The following is a 20,948-nucleotide window of genomic DNA, read 5'->3' as shown; positions in this document are numbered from 1 at the left end:
TTTATGATATTGTTTCAGAAACAGTACCTTTACTTTTCATAGATTGATATCTAAAGATAACCGTTTAACAAACATTTTCCGCAATACACACGCACACACTCTCTTTTTTAAATGGTTTTAGTCTTCAGTTATTAAATTATTCATGCAGTTTTTTAATGTTAATGTTTTACTTTGTTCATAATCTTTGTGTTTGCTTTCTAAAACACACAATAGCTTAAATTCTTTGAGTTTTAGGATGGTGGTAGACATCTGTTCTGTCGGCAGCATATGTTGACTGCATATACAATCATCTTTGTAATATATTTGTTATTGTATGCATTTATTATTGTCCAGTTTGGTAAAGGAGTAAAAGTAACTTGATAATCTAATGGGAGAGATGTAATGTACTTTCACCCCATGTATGGGTGACAACATTCAGACTCTTCATGATATATATCGCTATACAGCTGCTTTATTGTTTTATTATCAATTAAAATTCAGCTGCAAAATACAAAGTAAATGTGCAAAGTGCAAAACACACCTCTAGTCTGTCTGTTTGTCTGTTTGTCTAGAGAACTAAAATAGCATTTGTTATTACTGGACATATTCAAAATGCCTCTAAATGGTCTGATAAAGACCTTCAGTGGCAGAATTGCCTGTAATGACACAATCAAAGCACTCAAACAATCTCAGCTATTTAAATGCTCTGAATTGAAAGCCATCACCCAGTAAATGTAATCCACAATGAAATTCAAAACTTAAAGCAGAGGTTATTACCTGACCATGTTATTACAGTATTATAAAAGTGCTCTAACAGGGAAATCTGGTTGTTTTCCTCAGGTGGGTGAGATTGAAGGAGACTGGCTGCGAGAATTCTTCACGGTGAGTTTGACGCCTTTCACGTGTCTCTCATTCAAACACACACATCTGATGCTGCTCAATGTAGCGTAGTAGAAAAACTAAACACAAGCTTTTTTAACATGCTCTTTACTGTTCTAATAGTCACACTGACATTTCTTTGTCAGAGCTCTCCATCTGTTCAAACCTGCTATAAACACACACACACCTTTGCAGAGTGAACTTTACTCTGTTTAACGGGCACTGTAAACCTAAAGGTGTTTGTCTCATTTATACAACCTGTCTTTGGTACACCATAAAATCATGTTATGTTATCTGCTGTTGTCATGTTGTGAGCAAAAAGAAGCTGAATCACAGATTTAATGATTTTCCTGCTAGAAAATCTCTGCATCTAATGCATACAAAATCTTACCTTACACTTGAATTGTTTGCGTCTGCTTTTTGCCTGGTAACATTATTTGTACAGCTTAATTATCAAAGAATTGCAATCAATTTTTTTGGGAAGTTGCATTTAAAATACACTTGGCTCAAAACAATATATTTATATACTGTATATTTGTCTTGAAAAATGAGCCACACAAACCAAGATCAGACTGACATGAACAGCACAATGTTGTTACACAATGGTTAGTCCTTCTGGGATTAGGAGTTGTTCTAGTCTACATGATCGGAGAAGATAGAGTACAGTAGCTACAGTTTTTTTTATTTAAAAAAAAATCCATGTTATTATATTATTCTCATGATTTAATGGATTCAGTGATGCAACAGCTGATAAACACACTAGTGAATGAATTGTATGTCTAATGTAAATGTTATCATCTTAGACGGTCCACATGTACAAGCCACGCTTCGTCGCCCTGCACTTTCAGGAAGTTGGTGGAAAGGACTATATGGTGAACATGGGCCATGCAGAGAACTTTTTCTGGTGAGGATGTGGCAAATTGTGCGCTATAAATTAGTAACCTTATTAAAAAGTACTGTGGCAGTATAATTGTACAATGTCAGTATCAAACCACTGATTACCATGTTTTAGGGCTGCAACGATTAATCGCGATTAATCGTTTGCAAAATAAAGGTCTGTGTTTACGTAATATATATGTGTGTGTTCTGTGTATAATAATTATATATATATGTATATATATATATATATATATATATATATATATATATATATATATATATATATATATATAAATACACACACATACAGGTATAAAGTTTAGAAATATATGCATGTATTATAAATATATATATTTTTTATATTACATATAAACATAAATATTTTATATATAAATATAACAATTTTCTTAAATATATACATGAATGTGTGTGTATTTATATATACATAATTATTATACACAGAACACACATATATATTATGTAAACACAGACTTTTATTTTGCAAACGATTAATCGCGATTAATCGTTGCAGCCCTACCATGTTTATATACCATGGTATTTATTACATGGTACTCTGATGTATTTAAAAAATATATATATATATGACTGCAATGTTGCATGTCCTGAAATATCCAAATAATGTGATAGTAGCATTATTTTTCAGTACTTTTTGGGTGATGTGACAGCAATGTATTGAACAGATTGATACCAAATTACAAATTACCATTATTGTTTCTATTTTTTATATATATGCAAAAATTCTTGTTTTTATTCTTTCTTTCTTTCTGATTATAGGACCATAGAGTCCAGCTCTGAGATGGCAGACTTTGACAGAGTCTGTGTCTATGTAGACAGTCATTTCAAGGCTGTGGACAGTTTCACGGTGAGTGATACGGTTGTTGCAATATCTGTCATTTTTACTTGTTTCCTTAGTGGTTTAGTTCAAGGGAAACACATTTAACTGTCACGCAATGACTTAATGTGCTATCTCTTGCAACATCAGTGCTGTGGTTGGTTTGTATGTCCACTAGATGGAGCTCTATATCCATTTTAAGATTGGTCTTCCAATACTTACCTTTTTCAACTTGTTATTCTTGTGCTATTCGTATCTATACTCACAGCACTGCTTCACATTTAAAGTGACTGTCCACTTAAAAATTAGAATTTTGTCATCATTTACTCATTTATTATTTTCCCTATAATGGAAGTGAATGAGGACAGGGGCTTTCACTGTGCAAAAGGGGTAAAAACACAATAGTAGTAGTCTATCCACCTCATTTTTAATGTAACAGCAGGTTTTGCCTTTGTAACTTGAATGTGCGAGGCTTCCGTTGTCATTTGCTTCTGGTTATGTTAGCTGTACAAAAACAGTTAATTGCTTATCGTAAACATAAACACTGTAGTTTTACAGTTTACTGCACTTTGTTTTTCGTACCTATAGTGGCTAATGAATTGGGAGTCTTGCTCATTCACAGAAAATAGCTTACTTATACTTTGCAAAATAAGGTGGATGTGATTTATGCACTATATCACAAGTATCCTGAAGCCATTCAATAGTTTTTGTGAGGAACAGACAGTTTTTAACTGATTGTTCCCCGCAGTAAGCTGTTAGCTGCTGTGACCAGATCATTCAGTCAATTGAACTCAAGAGCAGGATCAGTCCGTTTTCTGAAAAAAAAAAAAAAAAAAAAAAATATAATTTCAACACCCTTGAATTGATTTTAACTGCTTAAAGTGCTACAACAAATTTTAAAATTTTAAGTTATTTAAAATGGAACATACACAGTGGAGTCCAAAAGTCTGTGACCGTATTGAAAACGAAAATTCAAAATCAAACTTAAATCTGCAAACAAGCAGAAAATGTTTGAATTTTGAAAAAAAAAAAAAAAAAAAATTTCAAAAAAGGTTACACATAGCATCTTTAAACAAAATTACAAAGACCTCTTATAAGTAAGTAATTAGTGGTCAGTTGCTGTCTAACAATAGTGACGGACCCAAGACAGAGCCCAGGGGCACCTCTTTCATTTCTCTAAGTAATGTAGTAAAATCTGTGAAAAGAGAGAAGTTGCTGGTGTTTGGCAGGGTATTAACCCTCAGCCCACCCAGGTGAGAGGTGCTGTCTGTGTGTTTGTACACAATGTGTTTGGTCTGTACCTTGATGGACTGGGTTAATGTGCGGGAGTGGCCAGGCAGCAGACCGAGTCAATACGTTTAACTCCAGATTAAAACTATTGATTAGGCCCCTCTCATCTGAACATGATAAATAAACTGAATGTGTGTGTGTGTGTGTGTGAGTGAGTGAGTGAGTGAGTGTGTATTTGTATTGTTGATGCAGGTGAGTTTTTCCGTACGTGGACCCTTTCCTGCAACTGCTTCAGTTTTTGTTCCCAAATTATAAATGTATGTCAAATATAGAAATGTCATAGATGCACACGAATCAAAAAATTTGGCTCATCACATGAGCCTGTTTCAACGAGAACCCCCATCCCCACACACACACACACTTAAAGAGAGATCAGCACACTTGCAGCTTTACACCTATCTTCATCAATCAGGCCAGTGCAGCGTTTAATAAAAATTTATTGACTTAAAAGTGATTTTTTTATCTAAACACCATTTGTACGATGAGTGTGCCAGACGCTCTCCGCATTTACACACACACTCTCTTCCCAGTCAAGCGATGATTCACAACCCTCCGAAAACTAATTACAAATCAATACAGATGATGTGAGACAAATGAGAATGAAGGTGGGTGTTAACACACCTGATGGCTGTGTGTGTGTATGTGAGAGAGTGTGTTTAAGAGTTCATGCACTGCAATGAGAACCTTCATTATAAAAAGCTGCAAAATTTTAGCAAGATTTGATTATTTTATGCCATCACACAGTTATTTGCTTTTCAAACAGACCCATTTTTTCCCCAGTGGTATTTAAAATACAGTCAATCTTTGTCAACGGTATGATACTTTACAGCAATACAATATATTGGCTTTTAGTTCTTTAGCCTCGAAGTGCTAAAGAATTGAAATCTGGTATTATGTAATTTGAAGTTTGTGGTCTTTGCTCATGGCTTACAAAACAAATACACTACTGATCAAAAGTTTGGGGTTGGTAAGATTTTTAATGTTTTCCAAAGAAGTCTTTTGCTCACCAAGGCTGCATTTATTTGTTCAAAATACAGTAAAACAGTGATATTGTGAAATATTATTACTATGTTTTCTCTTTTAATATTTTTTAAAATGTAATTTATGCCTGTGATGGCAAAGCTGAATTTCCAGCAGTCATTACTCCAGTCTTCAGTTTCACATGATCCTTCAGAAATTATTCTAATATGCTGATTTGGTGCTTAGGAAACATTTCTTATCATTATCAATGCTGAAAACAGTTGTGCTGGTTAATATTTTGTGGAAAACGTGATACAGGATGCTTTAAAGGTGCCCTAGAATCAAAAATTGAATTTATATTGGCATAGTTAAATAACAAGAGTTCAGTACATGGAAAAGACATATGAGTTTCAAACTCCATTGCTTCCTCCTTCTTATATAAATCTCATTTGTTTAAAACACTTCCGGAAAACACGCGGATCTCAACATAACACCGACTGTTACGTAACAGTCGGGATCATTAATATGTATGCCCCCAATATTTGCATATATGCCAGCCCATGTTCAAGGCATTAGACAAGGAAAGGCAGTATTAACGTCTGGATCTGTGCACAGACAAGGTAAGCCAAAGATGGAGATGGAGCAATAATAACTGACATGATCCATGATAGCATAATATTTTTAGTGATATTTGTAAATTGTCTTTCTAAATGTTTCATTAGCATGTTGCTAATGTACTGTTAAATGTGGTTAAAGTTACCATCGTTTCTTACTGTATTCACGGAGACAAGAGCGTCACTATTTTCATTATTAAACACTTGCAGTCTGTATAATTCATAAACACAACTTCATTCTTTATAAATCTCTCCAACAGTGTAGCATTAGCCGTTAGCCACAAAGGATAGCCTCAAACTCATTCAGAATCAAGTTTAAACATCAAAATAAATACTTTACTCACATAATTCGAAGCATGCATACAGCATGCATGACAAACATCTTGTAAAGATCCATTTGAGGTTTATATTAGCTGTGTGAACTTTGGAAATGCACTGTAATATAGTCGAGAGCTCGTGTGGCAGGGAGCACGCAATTTAAAGGGGCGGCGCGCTGCCAAAATCAGTGTATAGTTAATGATGCCCCAAAATAGGCAGTTAAAAAAATCTATGGGGTATTTTGAGCTGAAACTTCACAGACACATTCAGGAGACACCTTTAGACTTATATTACATCTTGTGAAAAAGCATTCTTGGGCACCTTTAAAGGATTAGTTCACTTTCAAATAAAATGTTCCTGATAATTTACTCACCCTCATGTCATCCAAGATGTTCATGTCGTTTTTTCTTCAGTCGAAAAGAAATGAAGATTTTTGATGAAAACTTTCCAGGATTATTCTCCATATAGTGGACTTCAGTGGAGCCCAAATGGTTGAAGGTCAAAATTACAGTTTCAGTGCAGCTTCAAAGGGCTTTAAACAATACCAGACGAGGAATAAGGGTCTTATCTAGTGAAACAATTGGTCATTTTTAAAGAAAATGTAAACGTATATGCTTTATATAAACAAATGATCGCCTTCCATGTGGTTCGCCAAAACCGCACTTACGAAAAAAATAGAACTGCCGCTGCGTTCGTTCCGTAAGTTGAATAGGGAAGGCGTAGGACATAAAGCGTACGCTTTTTGAACAATTTGAAAGTGCGGTTTTGGTGGAACCACTTGGAAGATGATCATTTGTGTTTATAAAGCATATACTGTTGTATTTTTTTCGAAGATGACCAATCGTTTCGCTAGATAAGACCCTTATTCCTCGTCTGGTATCGTTTAAAGCCCTTTGATGCTGCACTGAAACTAATTTTGACCTTCAACCGTTTGGAGTCCACTGAAGTCCACTATAAGGAGAATAATCCTGGAATGTTTTCATCAAAAACCTTCATTTCTTTTCGACTGAAGAAAGAAAGACATGAACATTTTGGATGACATGGGGGTGAGTAAATTTTCAAGAAAATTTTATTTGAAAGTGGTTAATCCTTTAATAGAAGGTTCAAAAGAACTGCGTTTGTTCGAAATCTTTTGTAACATAAATTACTGTAAATTTTGATGAATTAAATGATGAAATAAAAGTATTAATTTCTTTTAAAAAATTAAAATCAAAAGAACATATACAATTCAAAACAGGCAAACTCAAAAAAAAAAGGTTAATCTATTCTGTGTCAATTCCCAGTCCAATTTCCCGTATCTCTCCCCTACTTCTTGTACCCGCCGGAGCTGTTGTACTAGGGTAGCAGCACATGTGCCTGTTGTAATGTCCAGTCTCTCAAGACTGGTCATTTAGAAAGCACTGTCATATTAAAAAAGCATAATTTCTCACACAAGACTTATTTCTTTCTCCTGGGATGGATATTTTGAAGAAAACATGACTGTGTGTGTGTTTATGGTGTGGCTTGCTTCATGTCAAAACATCTCTCAACGGCAGGTCATTTTTCTCTGCCATCCGTGGGGCTTGTGTTGGGCCAACAGCAGGGCCCTGTGTTTAATCCCTGTGTGATTGTTTTAATTTTCTGTCCGTATTGATCTCTGAGGGACTGGATTGATGTGCGCTCGCTGGAGCAAGCAGCTAGTACATTAAATTCATTCAGCGTGCTGCCAGAAAAGACGCGGGAGGTGTGTGCGTGTGTGAGGTTTGTGAGTGGAGAATTGCATGGGCATATCTATGTGTTTTATTGGTGCCAAAACTATGGGCAAGTCAGATAGTTTTGTTTTACAGACAGAAGGAAATCGACTGTAACAGAGTCTTAAAAGTCAGGGTTTAATGATTATGATGTGAGTACATCATCAACATCATCTAAAATCAAAGCAGCTCTTCAGACATTGGAGATCTCCATTAACCCCTGCTTGTGCATGACTTAAAGCTGTCAGGTCATTAGCCCAGTATCCACTCAGGATATTGTTAGGGTTTCCATCAGAAGATCACCTGAAATCATGTATGATTGTTTGCTTGACTGATTGACTTATTTGATTTTAGGCTCTGGGAAGCATGTATTTCATCCACAAGTCACTGAAAAATATCCAACAATATGACTTCAATGGTAAGAGCTTTATTTTGATAAACGTACTATAAAGTATTTATTATTACTATAAAATATTATGGTTGAATTTCATGAAACCTGTCAAGAACAAGTCCAGGTCATTGCATAATCCTGATCACCATGTTTTATTGGTGGGTTTATTTTGCGATAATGACTAGCTGATTGTGCATCATCCTGCTTATTACATGTCTTTTTAGTAAATAAATCAATAAATGGACAGGAAACATTTGAGTAAAAATATTTTAGCAGTCATGGAGTGGTCAGTTGGTCATACATTATTACCTGTGGATGAGCTGCGATTTATTCAGAAATATTTGAACATTGAATGCCACGCATTAACAGAATTCAGTATTTAGGAGAGCTGTGAAATAGGAAATTATTATTATTATATTTTTTTTAGGGCTATTAAGATTTTTGCATTGTGACAGTATTTTTATGACATCCCAAAAAAAATAAAAATAAATAAATATATATATAATATGGTATAATATGACGAACAAAAAGTATATTTTCTAATTTATTTATTAACTTATTTTCAAAACTGCCTTTAATTTATGCTTATAAAATCATTGTATTAACTGACAGAAAATGACAGAGCTACAGTCAAGCAAAACTAATGAGAATCACTCTTGAAGATAACATAAATGAATAACATGAAGAAAAAAACGTTACATTGAGTATTCAAAAGTTCAAAATTTAGGTGAATTCATAGTATTCGGTTGAGGAACAGTGTTGCTTCTCAACATGGTATGTTCACATATACTTTATATTATTAGTATCTCTGTAAATGTTTAATAAAATGTTTGTGTGATGAAATATTTCCAGGAAATTATGTAATGAAGTGGGTTAAATGGTACAACATGTGAAATATGTATTCACAATTTTTTTTTACAAATTTTAAATAGATTTCAGTGAAATTCACACATAATCTTAATGGTCAAAAAAACAAAACAAAAACAAGACATTTAATGCTATTAGCAGAGAGATAAATTTCCAACCAACACAACAGAAATAAATGTTCTCCTTTGACTCATTTGGTTAGTGTCTCTGATAGAACAGGATTTAACCTCATAAGCTTTTTTCACTAGCCTTCATCTGTTCTAGTCACAGCATCTCATGAATAAGCCCTCAAGAAGAGGACTAATAGAAGAGCCATTAAGATGAGCGGACCAATGAATTTGGTGCCCTATCAAATCAGTGTCTCATAGATCCTGCTCTCACAGCCTACAGCGGCATGACAACTTTAACATTAGTATATTGATTTTGCATTTGCATGTTTTTCTTACAATATGTCTTGTTTGTTTATTCCTCCTCCTTGTAGTGAAGGAGTTTAAAGCTGTCTTAGGCCATAACAAGTACGTGGGCTCCCTGGAAGGAGTGGCTACCATGGAAAAAGAGAAATTCCCCAAGAACTTCTGGCCTGATGTAAGAGTGTGTAGTGGGTTTTTTTTTTTTTTTTTTGGTAAAATTTTAGTGAATTTCTCTTCACTTCAGAGTCCCAATGTGTCACACACTTCTGTTTTGACTACATTTTAGAGATGCACCAGTTTAATTTACACTTTTGTATTGCTTAAATGTTTTCATACAGTGCATAGAGCATTTGTTATATAAACCTTGAAATACAAAGAAATGCTGGAAGCAGAACTATGAACGATACTTTAAGATTAACATATTCATGCCATGTAATAATGTGAAATAATTACTCATCTTCCCATCATGCTGTAAAAATGGTCCAAATTATGTTATTTTTTTAGTTGTCACAATTTTTAACGTACAGTATGCTACATATTTTATAATGAGGGGAACATCATACAGTTGTATGCAAAATGTAAATTTCTGGTAATTAAAATTAAAGTTAAATAATAAACATAACAGTTTTGTATGACATATTGTTCATCTTTGTGTGCGGTGTGATTCTAAATGGACATCAAAGACCAAAAATGTGATTTTGTTACACTTAAAATTTACTAAAATTTTAACATAAAATTGACTGTTTCATTAAAATAATAAAAAAACCAAAAAATAGTTTTTCTGCTTGAAAATTACAGCATTACTAAAATATATTTATTGGCGAGTACAAAAAAGTACTGGGACTCATACTCTGTATATATATATATATGAATATATCAAATCTGTACAAGAATATATCTGTCTATAAAATATATAAATGCCTCCTTAAATTTAATATGCATGCATATGTGTGTGTACATTTTATTACAGTTCAAGTGGTCCAGAAAAGGCTACATGAGGACACGATGGATCATTCACAACCAGTATGTTATCATACACACTCTTCTTCACATTTCGAGATGTCCCTCATAATTTTCTTTATAGTCTATTGTGTGTGTGTTTTTGGCTTCATCTCAAAGCAAACACGTTGTGTTAGCTGTGTGTTAGTGGAATAGTGTGTCATCAGAAGCACATTAATAGCAGACGCATGGCAGCAGTATAATAGAGGAGTACAGGAACCTGAAGACTGAGTGATAAATGAAGGGAGCCTGTGAACTCCATCCTATCAGCTAATGTCCCACATCAGTCACATATAATATATCTTGTGTTTATCTGTGTGTGTGTGTACAGGGGTTTGGACCTGGTGAACGTTCACCTGTTTCACGATGCCTCCAACCTCATAGCCTGCAACGCTAGTCCGTCAGTGTATTCCGCAAACCGCAAGAAAGCTCTCAGATACGTCATCAACAGGTTTGTGCTTTGGAAATATTCACTTGAATTATTCACATGAGTTTGTGTTAATAAATTCAAGTTATAAAAATGACAATGGATGCAATGACAACATGAAATTGGTGGGGAGAAATAATAGTAACCTATATCATAGTAATTTACTCATCATACTATTTCAAGCTCAATTTTCTCTTACACACAGAAATGCATCTCAGTTAAATGCTGTGTCATGTTGTCTTTCAGCAGAAAAGACTGAGTCTAATGTGGTTTATGGTCCCATATCAAACTCTTTTTCTTGTCTTGCAGGGTAGCAGATAACAGCTACAGTCCTCTTCCCTTCTTCCTGTTTGGGGATTTCAATTTCCGCCTTGACACACTCAGTCTAGTACAGGTAGATCTGACTGATATATTAAACACAGAACACATACACACATAAATTATATAAAGATTAATATGTGTATTTGTTTGTGTACAGAACCTCTCCATGTCGGCTGATATCCAGACGGTAAAAAAAGACAGTAGCAACGAGGTAGAAAAAATAATTTGTGAAGAGAAAGACAATGACCACAAGGTGATTATTTATTTTTAAATCTGTTTTGATGAAAACAGATATTGAATTAGGGGTATGATATGCTGATTATTTAATCAAATTAACCACAAACATTTGCATATATCAATATTTTCTGAGAAAAACCTACAAATGAAGATTCAGTTATTCAGTAGACATTACAAAAGTGGTTTTACAAGTCTGTCTGAGGTAAATGTATGGGCCATTTACACATTCCATTAATTGTTGGTTTTCAACAATGGTAATACTAAGAAATTATTCTTTAGCACCAAATCAGCATATAGAATGATTTCTGAATGAGCATGTGACACTGAAGACTGGAGTAACGGCTGCTGAAAATTCTGAAAATGCTGAAAAAGTTATATTAAATTGTAATAATATTTCACAATATTACAGTTTTTGGACCCACTTTATATTAAGTGACCTTGACTGCTATGTACTTACATTTAAATTAATCATTTGATACAATGCACTTATTGTGTACATACATGTTTTTACATTGTACTTATATTTTAAAAACACCTGCATGTAATTACATCTGTAATAACATTTATAAGTACACTATTGACCCATCCCTTACACCTTAACACATCCTTAAACCTACCCATACCACCAAAGCTTTCCCTAACTTTACCCGTATCCCACCTCAATAGCAGCAAATGTGTTTTTCAATTCAAAATGCCTTATTTTTATTATTATTTTTTATGCTTTGATTTTGTTCTGAATTCACCAGTATGCAGAATTACAGAGCCACCAGCAAATCTGCAGTGACACTTGCTTTATTGAGGTTTTGTAAACATGTTAAAGGCTCTGACTTTGCATCCAGGAGATGATTAATTTTTTCTTTTTGTGTGCGCTCAGACATATCCAGTACACTGTCCAGCCAGATTTATGGTTTTTGGAGGGTTGATATTGACTTCTTGCCAGTCCTGAAAATGCGAGCTTGCATTTAGATCACTCCTGCAGACCTGTGCTTCATTTTTTGTGCCAGCAAAGTTGGAGTTACTCTCCGTTCTTTGCTAGTTTTTTATGCCCTGCATTAACCTCTGTCCTTCTCTTTTCACCTTTGTCTTTACTCTTTGTCTTTCCTGGTGTTTATTTTTTCTTTACTCATGTTTTGTTCCTTTGCTTTCTTTTCAATATTTCATTTTTTCTTTCTGTCCTTCTTTTTACCACTCCATCACTAGGTCCTCCTTCATATAGAGACCAAGTTATTTGCTTATTTGCACCAGGCTGTGTTCAGAGAAAACAACGGAAAAGAGGTCTGAACTTCTTTTTAATAAATAAGACATTGACTATAATTTAATCAAAAGAGTATATCACTAGGAATATGTCTGAACTTATGTATTTTTCTGTCTTTCAGCTGCTGAAGTATGATAAGGAGATCGCTGCATTCCACGACGTCATCACAGAGGAGGATATCCGGTTTCCTCCTAGGTGAGCAGCTTTAAAAGTATTGTAAAACACCTGAAAATGTAAAGTGCACAATGTTCCAAAGGTAAAAATCAAAGCATAATATCGGACTCTGCTTTGCTTCTGAAAGACATTTCTTTTCCGCAAGGCCAAAATATTAACCAATAATATATATATTTTCATGATTAATTTTTGTTTTTTGTTTTTTACAGAAATACATTACTTTTGAATACTATCATTCAAAAGTTTTCAGTTTTTTTGGAAGAAATTATTACTTTTAATTTAATAAGGCAAGAAAAGATTTCCATTTCAAATGGAGTTCAAACTTTCTTATTCATCAAATAATCCATAAAAAAGAATGATGTTTTCCAAAAAAATGTTAAGCAGCACAACTGTTTTCAACTTTGATAAAATAAGAAATGTTTCTTGAGCACTAAATCAGCATATTAGAATAATTCCTGAAGGATCATGTGACACTAAAAACCAATATTGTGGAAAGTTACTTTTAAAAGTAATTTGTTACAATATTGCATTACTTACCAAAAAAGTAGCTGATTGCATTACTTAGTTACTTTTCTAAGGAAAATAATGCATTACATTAATTTTGCATTACTTTTTCTCACCTGGCTTTTTCTCTCCTGGGCTGGACTTGATTGTTGAACCATCATGAACCATCATGTTTACACTGCGCGCACAACGCCTCTGCACTTACTCTAGATTTCTTTCAATATGGAGGCAGGGGAACTGTCAATTAATAAATGGGAAAACAAAGTAACTTTACTTGAAAAAGTAACTTGGTAATGTGGTGTAGATTTAAAAGTACTACGCTTCTTGTTACTTGAAAAAAGTAATCTGATTACCTAACATGTTACTTGTAATGCGTTACCCAATTTAACCTATCTTTTTCTTTAGCTCTAACCCTTTCTTTAGTTTAGCTCTAACCAAGCACACTCAAATAAGCTAATCAAGGTGTTCAGAATTAATTACAAAATATAGACACATAAGTTAAATTGGGGTTAGTACTAAAGTCTGTAGAATACTGACAGTCCAAAACCGTGTAATTTTCTTGTCTGAGTTCTGCATGTATGTTTTTAATGTTTCAGTTACCCATACAGTGAAGACTACACTAAACCTACACAGTACATGAACACACGATGCCCGGCATGGTGTGACCGCATCCTAATGTCCCACAACGCGAGAGACATCATTCACCAGGTAGGTTTACGTTTGTGTAACTTTTATTTTTATCTTAGTGATTTTTTTAAAACATATTTTGAACTTATTTTATTTACACCATAATTGAATATGTTATTATACACATCCATATGATTAAATCAATAATCATTTGGTTATTGGATAGAATATGCAATATGCACGTTTGAGTTGAAAGAACAGCGACTTGTATTGCTTAATTTGTTGATTTATTGTTGTCTGCAGAGGGAAGAGGGTGAGAGTGCTGTTGTTTATAACACACTGGGCTCCAACATCTGCATGGGAGACCACAAGGTGATCAGATCTCTCAAACATCCCATCTTCATTAAAATGTTTTAACGAATGCTGATGGATGAATATATGATAACATTTTCCTTATTATTGGTTATGTTTTTGTCTTGTCTCCAGCCTGTTTTCCTGTTTTTTCCACTGAAGACAATTTTACATTGACACTAGGAGAGTCAAAAGGTGAGACTTTTCATTAGTTTGTTTGTGTTGTTTTTGCTGCTTTTGTAGCTTGAACTGAAACAACCAAGATTTTGCTTCTGATCATAAAATCAGATTTTCAGGTTGTTGTTTTTTTCTAATATTTTCAAATAATATGGACAATACAATATACCAGTATTGTGTAAATAAATACAATAAAACTATATTGGCATTTAATGCAGTTCTATTTTTGATATATATATATATATATATATATATATATATATATATATATATATATATATATATATATATATATATATATATATATTAGTGCTGGGCAACGATTAAATATTTTAATCGCGATTAATCGCATGATTTTTTCGCAAAATTCTATAATGAAATCAAAAGTAGTATATTGCGTAATTTTATTCTTTCAAAGTACTGCTGTATGAACAAAAGTGCAAAAAAGAATACGAACCAACGTCACACCTCGTTGCATGCCGGAGTGGAGCCGCCATTTTGACAGTGTCGCCTTCGTACTGAAATTAATACGGATTCTTGCTTACTTTTTGTTTTGTTTCTCCCATTAAGTGGAACGTTAACATTTTTAATGGTATCGTTTGCATGGAATAGAAGCTATTTTATCGCATCGCATGATCATTTTATTTATTTTTTCACTGAAGTTTTGTAGGATTTCGTTTACAGTGTTGATCTGTTTACCGTGTCGCACGCTGGACGCTCACTGCTGCTTCAGCCATCGTATGAATATCATCGTATGAATATCCAAATAAATCTATGTAATTAACACACTGAGAAAAGTCGATTCATTTATTTGTTGGAAACGTTTAAATGATGCTTAAACTAGCATATTGAGTAGGCCTACAACTGTTGTCATTGTAATTCCCCTTTTCCATGATCATAGATGAGGAGAATCAGAGATTATGGGTCAAATTCAGCAGACAGATGGACACGAACACACTGTATTTTTATATTTATTTTAACAAATGACAACCACACTAAGCTACCTTTATAAAACCGTTATGAAGAAAATTTATAAAATTTATTAAAAAGTGATACTGAAAGTTTATATTTTGGTGTCATCCGTTTTTCTGCATGTGCTTTATTTGTAAATAGAATTTGGTATCTTTAATATCAGTCTAAGTGCATTAAGCGTTTTCTTGAGATGACATGAGAGGAAACCGTTTAAGATATAAACGTGTTGCATTCATATTTTGGGCTCATTTGTGTATATCCACACAGTATGCTTTAATAAACATGTACAGAATTGTTGGTCACATGAAGCGTTTTGTTAAGCATTTGAATGTCCCCGTCAAGTTCTGCTAATTCACGAGCGCAGTGAGAGTCAGACTCGCAAAGGTAATGTTAATTATTAAACCAAATGAAATCAAAACGTTCAAAAACACTTAGCAATGTGATTCTTTTATTGAGTGGTAAGCAGTGGGTACCTTTTTCCATTTTTCTGTCCGCACCAGATATTTTATTTTTCGCGCTGTAGCTCTCTAGACACACAACAAATGCTTTCATTGGTTGAGACTTGTGATGACGCTCATCCCAAGCAGCCAGTAGCCTACCGATAAACATCCCACCCCTCCTGTGACCCATGGTTTGTGTTGTATTCGGTTGTAGTCTATCTATGTGTATTCAAACGCAGTGAGCAACGGACTTTCAAAATAAAAAGTACGTTGACGCGCGATAAACTAATTGTCGGCATTAATTAATTAATGCGTTAACGCGATAAAAACGCGTTAACTTGCCCAGCCCTAATATATATATATATATATATATATATATATATATATATATATATATATATATATATATATAATTTCAGGAATTTCCTCAAAATGTAAACAAACAAAAAATGGGCACCAATAGAATTAACTTTATTTGTTATGTTAAGGATTAAATGCAGTGTGACATGATGAACTTCAATTTAAACTATATTAAACAGCATAGTTGTAATTTTTTGAAAAAGTATCATGCATCTCATTTTATATTATGCATGTCTTTATATTCTTTGAGTAAACATGGAATGTTTGTACTTTTACGCATATATTCATCATACCGCACAACTATATCTAAAAAAAAAAAAAACCCTGATTAAAATGACTTTGATAGGTAACAAAAGCTCAATTATTTCTCATTTAAATAATTCCCGCCCAAGGCATATACGAAAAAAGGGGGCAAGGACTGGTTGAGTCATGTGAGTAGTGTGTTGAAACTCACGGTTATGGAAAGGTGCATGACATTTGCAAAACACGCTCAAAGGGGTTGACCAATCACAACACACTGGTCCAGCCAACCAATCAGAGCACATTGCGCTTTTTAGAGACCGGAACTAAACAGAGCATTGGTGACAGTTTGGGAAAAGAGGTGCTGCAACAATGTAAAATATGTCACAAAATAATGTTTTTTGAACATTCAAGCATGAAAACCTACTAGACCCCAAAAACAAAGAGGGCATAACATCTTCATGATGAAAAAAGGTTAATGCCCACGTTATTTGTCAACCACCCAAGTACACATCTCCCATTTCCATATTTAGCAGAATGTCCGTCAGTCCACTCAAGAGTTCTGTTCTGATATTCCCTGAGAAGCCATTAGCAGCCCCTCGGCCCTCGTTTACTGTGACGCTGAGCCGAGATTAAGCACCTCAGTGCTGCATGATGGAAGACGGGTCCCGCTGCTCGTCTCCTGATCTATGTCTGTTGGATTCTCTGTCTCTTAAGCCTATGCAAGCAATTCCTCGCACTGAACCATAAAAGCACCAGTGTTCATTAATTACAGATACACAGAACACAATCTGTTCTGCATTGTTGTCCCATATTGGCATTTTTAGGGCAGTTATTTTGTTTTGCTGCCAGTTTTATGTGTGTTCTATAGGTTACGCTTGTCTAGTGTTTAGATGGGTTTACCACTGCAGCTGTATCATGTCATTTAGTCTGCAAATAGACTTAAATTATGAATTTAAGTATTGGTTCTTAAATCAAAGAATTGGTTACACTATAGTTACACTATAGTTAAAATAGTTACACTATTTGGACCACTTTGAATGTAGAAATGACAGATACGAAGTTAAATGAGTGGAAACAAAGATATTGCTAAAAACATTTGGTCACACTTTAGATTTGGGTCCAAGTCTCACTGTTAACTAACTTTTAACTATGATTTTTGCCTCAACAAACTCCTAATTACTGCAAATAGTTAGTGCGGTGGTTAAGTTTAGGTATGGGCAGTATTAAAGGGTTAGTTCACCCAAAAATGAAAATTCTGTCATTTATTACTTACCCTTATGCCGTTCCACACCCGTAAGAGCTTTGTTAATCAGTTAGTTAGTTGAAATCAGATGGCTCCGTGAGGCCTGCATAGGGAGCAATGACATTTCCTCTCTCAAGATCCATAAAGGTACTAAAACATATTTAAATCAGTTCATGTGAGTACAGTGGCTCAATATTAATATTATAATGCGACGAGAATATTTTTGGTGCGCCAAAAAAAAACAAAATAACGACTTATTTAGTGATGGCCGATTTCAAAACAATGCTTCAGGAAAAATCGGAGCATAATGAATCAGCGTGTCGAATCAGCGGTTTGGAGCTCCAAAGTCACGTGATTTCAGCTGTTTGGCTGTTTGACACGAGATCCGAATCATGATTCGATTCACTGATTCACTTGTGCTCTGAAGCTTCCTGAAGAAGTGTTTTGAAATCAGCCATCACTAAATAAGTCGTTATTTTGTTTTGTTTTTTTGGCGCACCAAAAATATTCTCGTCACTTAATAATATTAATATTGAACCACTGTACTCACATGAACTGATTTAAATATGTTTTTAGTACCTTTATGTATCTTGAGAGAGGAAATGTCATTGCTCCCTATGAAGGCCTCACTGAGCCAACGAATATCTTAATTTGTGTTCCGAATATTAACGAAGGTCTTACGGGTGTGGAACAGCATGAGGGTAAGTAATAAATGACAGAATTTTAATTTTTGGGTGAACTAACCCTTTAAGGGATAGAATAATGTCATGCAGAATAAGGCATTAATATGTGCTTTATAAGTACTAATAAACAGCCATATCCTAGTAATATGCATGCTAATAAGCAACTAGTTAATAGTGAGAATTGGATCCTAAATTTAAGTGTTACCAAACATTTGCATATTCAGTACAGTACTGTACACAAGTCAATGTCAATACCAGCCAATACCAAGCAATACAAAACTGTGCACAAATTGTGATACCATATATTTCATACTCACTGATTATTCAAAGTGCTTTACATTGGCATAATAAGGAGAGAGAATTGTGAAAAAGTGCAAACATTATAAAAGGCCATTTTAAATTATTTAAGAACAATGAATAAGAAAGGTAAAAGAACAGTTTTATTTAAAATGGATCAAAATAAAATGGAATGAAATACAGTATAATACAATGTTTAAAAAGACAAAATGACATCCCCTTTAAAACTAACTTCTCAGCAATATTATACATTTCAATATACACATTTTTTTGTTTAATTATTATACATTCATAAACCCATTTCAACCCATTCATAAACCCAATTTCATTCCTTCTGTTTGCACTGTTTACACTTTTCCTACACTATATTTTTTGTTCATTTAATGGAAACATGTTATTAGAGTGGTTTTTAATCCTTTTATCCTTTAGTAATTCCAAAAAATATTTAATGTCAAATACCCATAAACCAAAAAAAATAAGTCACAAAGTTGTCATGTGCAAGATTAATATGTTTTCATAAGTCATTTTTTCTAGTTGATAAACACTCCTTCTCTCTCTTTATCAGGACTTCCTGTGCTGTTGACGTGTACCTAGAGGTTAATCTGTGGTCATCTCTTCTGATCATGCCAGGACTCTACAACAAGTACACACTCACTCTCACACACCAAGACAATGAGAAACCCCTACAGGACCTCTGAAATCTCCTGGCAAACTCAAGTGGGCACACAATGTAAAGGACAGGAACTGTTCATTTTCTGAAAGCTATGTTCTCCTAGTTTTACTTTCATCATGATGCACATTTAACAAAGACTTCAGGTATGTTCAGCGTGACTTCAGAAATGTCTGAACAAAGAAAAAAAGGACAAAATCAAGAAGGACCAAGAGAAAGAACACAAAGGCAGTTCTCAAAGCTATCAATTCCTGACTTTTTACAAACAACTAAGCTTAAGACTTTGCATAGAGTATGTAAACTCATGCGAATTACAATGGCATGCTTTAAAAATTACAGCTCCATTTGTTTGCTTTTACTCTTTGTAAGGATGTGAATACAAGTACTAGTATGCTGAAAATATCACACCCAAACGCAAGCTGCTGCGACGCACAAGCTTTGGTTGCTGTTTCACTCCGGAATCTCTTTGCATTGACATTCATCATCTGCGTGCATGTGCGTCGAGTAAGTGTGGGCTGACACTGTAGCTTTCAGCTAGTTGCTTTTCAGTTCTTATACTTTCTGCATGTGCAAGTATGGATTCATAATCTTCTGTTTTTGCATTTACACTCACCTCAGCATTTACGGCCGTCAGCGTGTCTTCAACTTCAGTCATTGTCTCTGCGGGGTTGTTAGTCAGACTTGCGGATCAATAGAATATGTACAGGACAGCAAGGGACGAGTTATAAAGCCATTAGCACTTGTGAATTATGGAAATCCCAACCATCGTGCCCTGGCCTGGAAGCCCCCAGACTTTTAATTAGAGCACTAGTGCAATGGTGAATGCTAATGTGGAGCGTAGCATTCCGAGATGTGTTTGTTGTTTAATTGCGTTGGATCTTGGGTATTTTGTATTATTTCATAAAGTTTTAACAGCTCTTTATAGTTTTTATTGGTGTTGGTCCAGCGTTAAATCTGTTTAAAGCTTGTCGTAATGACCACGTTTCATATAGTAAGATTCTGTGTGGTAAATTACTTTATGCGTTGTTTTATGTAATGACTTTAAATTGTAAATACGTAGGGCTACGTAACTGATGCTCAGAAATAATGTATTAATAATCAAACCGACAATATGCAAGATTGAAGTTGACACACTTTTATAGTAAAATATCCCTTTAAATGTCCCAGCAACATGTTCTTCATTTCAAATATCAAACAAACAATCTCTACACGCGATTATGTCCAGAAATGACAGAACCAAATCTGAATTTATTGATTAAATCAATATAATTTGAACACCCCCACGCATAATTTACGTGTGAGGGTTAAATCGTACAGCCCACCTGTCAATAATGGACTTGTTGAAGTTGATTCATGGTATGGTCAACATAATTTACTGTTCTCGGGGGCATCGCTTCAAACCGTGGTTCAATAGGAGGCCACGGAGTCGCTGTAGGTACGGCATCGATGTCGTTTAGCATTTGAGATTTTACAGATAAATACAAACACTACAGTCTCTTGAGATTTATGTGCACTGTTATTAGCATGCTAAGTTACACGTGTATGTAGCCATTCATGTTTGCACTCGTTTTGGGGAAGTATTTTACTTTGCAGTGATGTGAGCATTCATAGTCAGTAATAAAAGGGATTTTTCTCTCGTAGCAATTGTGAAATCAGTCACATTGCTTCTTTTATGTTAACCTTTAAGTTATTTCTACTTTTTGTGTCACTTTCACTTTTCTTCTTCTTTTTTTTATTAAAAAATAGACTTTGTTTGAGGCATTGTCATGGATTCACCCCAGAACCATTGAAAAATATA

General features: G+C 34.3%; 1 protein-coding gene across 1 annotated transcript in view; it reads left to right on the top strand.

Moving 5' to 3' along the window:
• Positions 1 to 20,638, top strand: part of inpp5l (inositol polyphosphate-5-phosphatase L) — a 33,730-nt gene extending 13,092 nt beyond the window's left edge. The window contains exons 2-16 of the mRNA XM_067395272.1: positions 820 to 861; positions 1,662 to 1,762; positions 2,533 to 2,620; positions 7,857 to 7,920; positions 9,242 to 9,345; positions 10,141 to 10,193; positions 10,501 to 10,620; positions 10,906 to 10,990; positions 11,075 to 11,170; positions 12,355 to 12,429; positions 12,531 to 12,604; positions 13,684 to 13,795; positions 14,018 to 14,086; positions 14,201 to 14,260; positions 19,046 to 20,638. Of these exons, the coding sequence (XP_067251373.1) occupies positions 820 to 861; positions 1,662 to 1,762; positions 2,533 to 2,620; positions 7,857 to 7,920; positions 9,242 to 9,345; positions 10,141 to 10,193; positions 10,501 to 10,620; positions 10,906 to 10,990; positions 11,075 to 11,170; positions 12,355 to 12,429; positions 12,531 to 12,604; positions 13,684 to 13,795; positions 14,018 to 14,086; positions 14,201 to 14,242 (1,125 nt within the window). The 3' untranslated portion in view covers positions 14,243 to 14,260; positions 19,046 to 20,638. The remainder of the gene's footprint in view (positions 1 to 819; positions 862 to 1,661; positions 1,763 to 2,532; positions 2,621 to 7,856; positions 7,921 to 9,241; positions 9,346 to 10,140; positions 10,194 to 10,500; positions 10,621 to 10,905; positions 10,991 to 11,074; positions 11,171 to 12,354; positions 12,430 to 12,530; positions 12,605 to 13,683; positions 13,796 to 14,017; positions 14,087 to 14,200; positions 14,261 to 19,045) is intronic.
• Positions 20,639 to 20,948: the final 310 nt, after the last annotated feature.

This window comes from Chanodichthys erythropterus, chromosome 9 (genome assembly GCF_024489055.1).
Source record: "Chanodichthys erythropterus isolate Z2021 chromosome 9, ASM2448905v1, whole genome shotgun sequence".
Lineage (NCBI taxonomy): Eukaryota > Metazoa > Chordata > Actinopteri > Cypriniformes > Xenocyprididae > Chanodichthys > Chanodichthys erythropterus.
The sequence above is the reverse complement of the archived record's forward strand: the minus strand, read 5'-3'. Positions and strand labels throughout refer to the sequence as shown.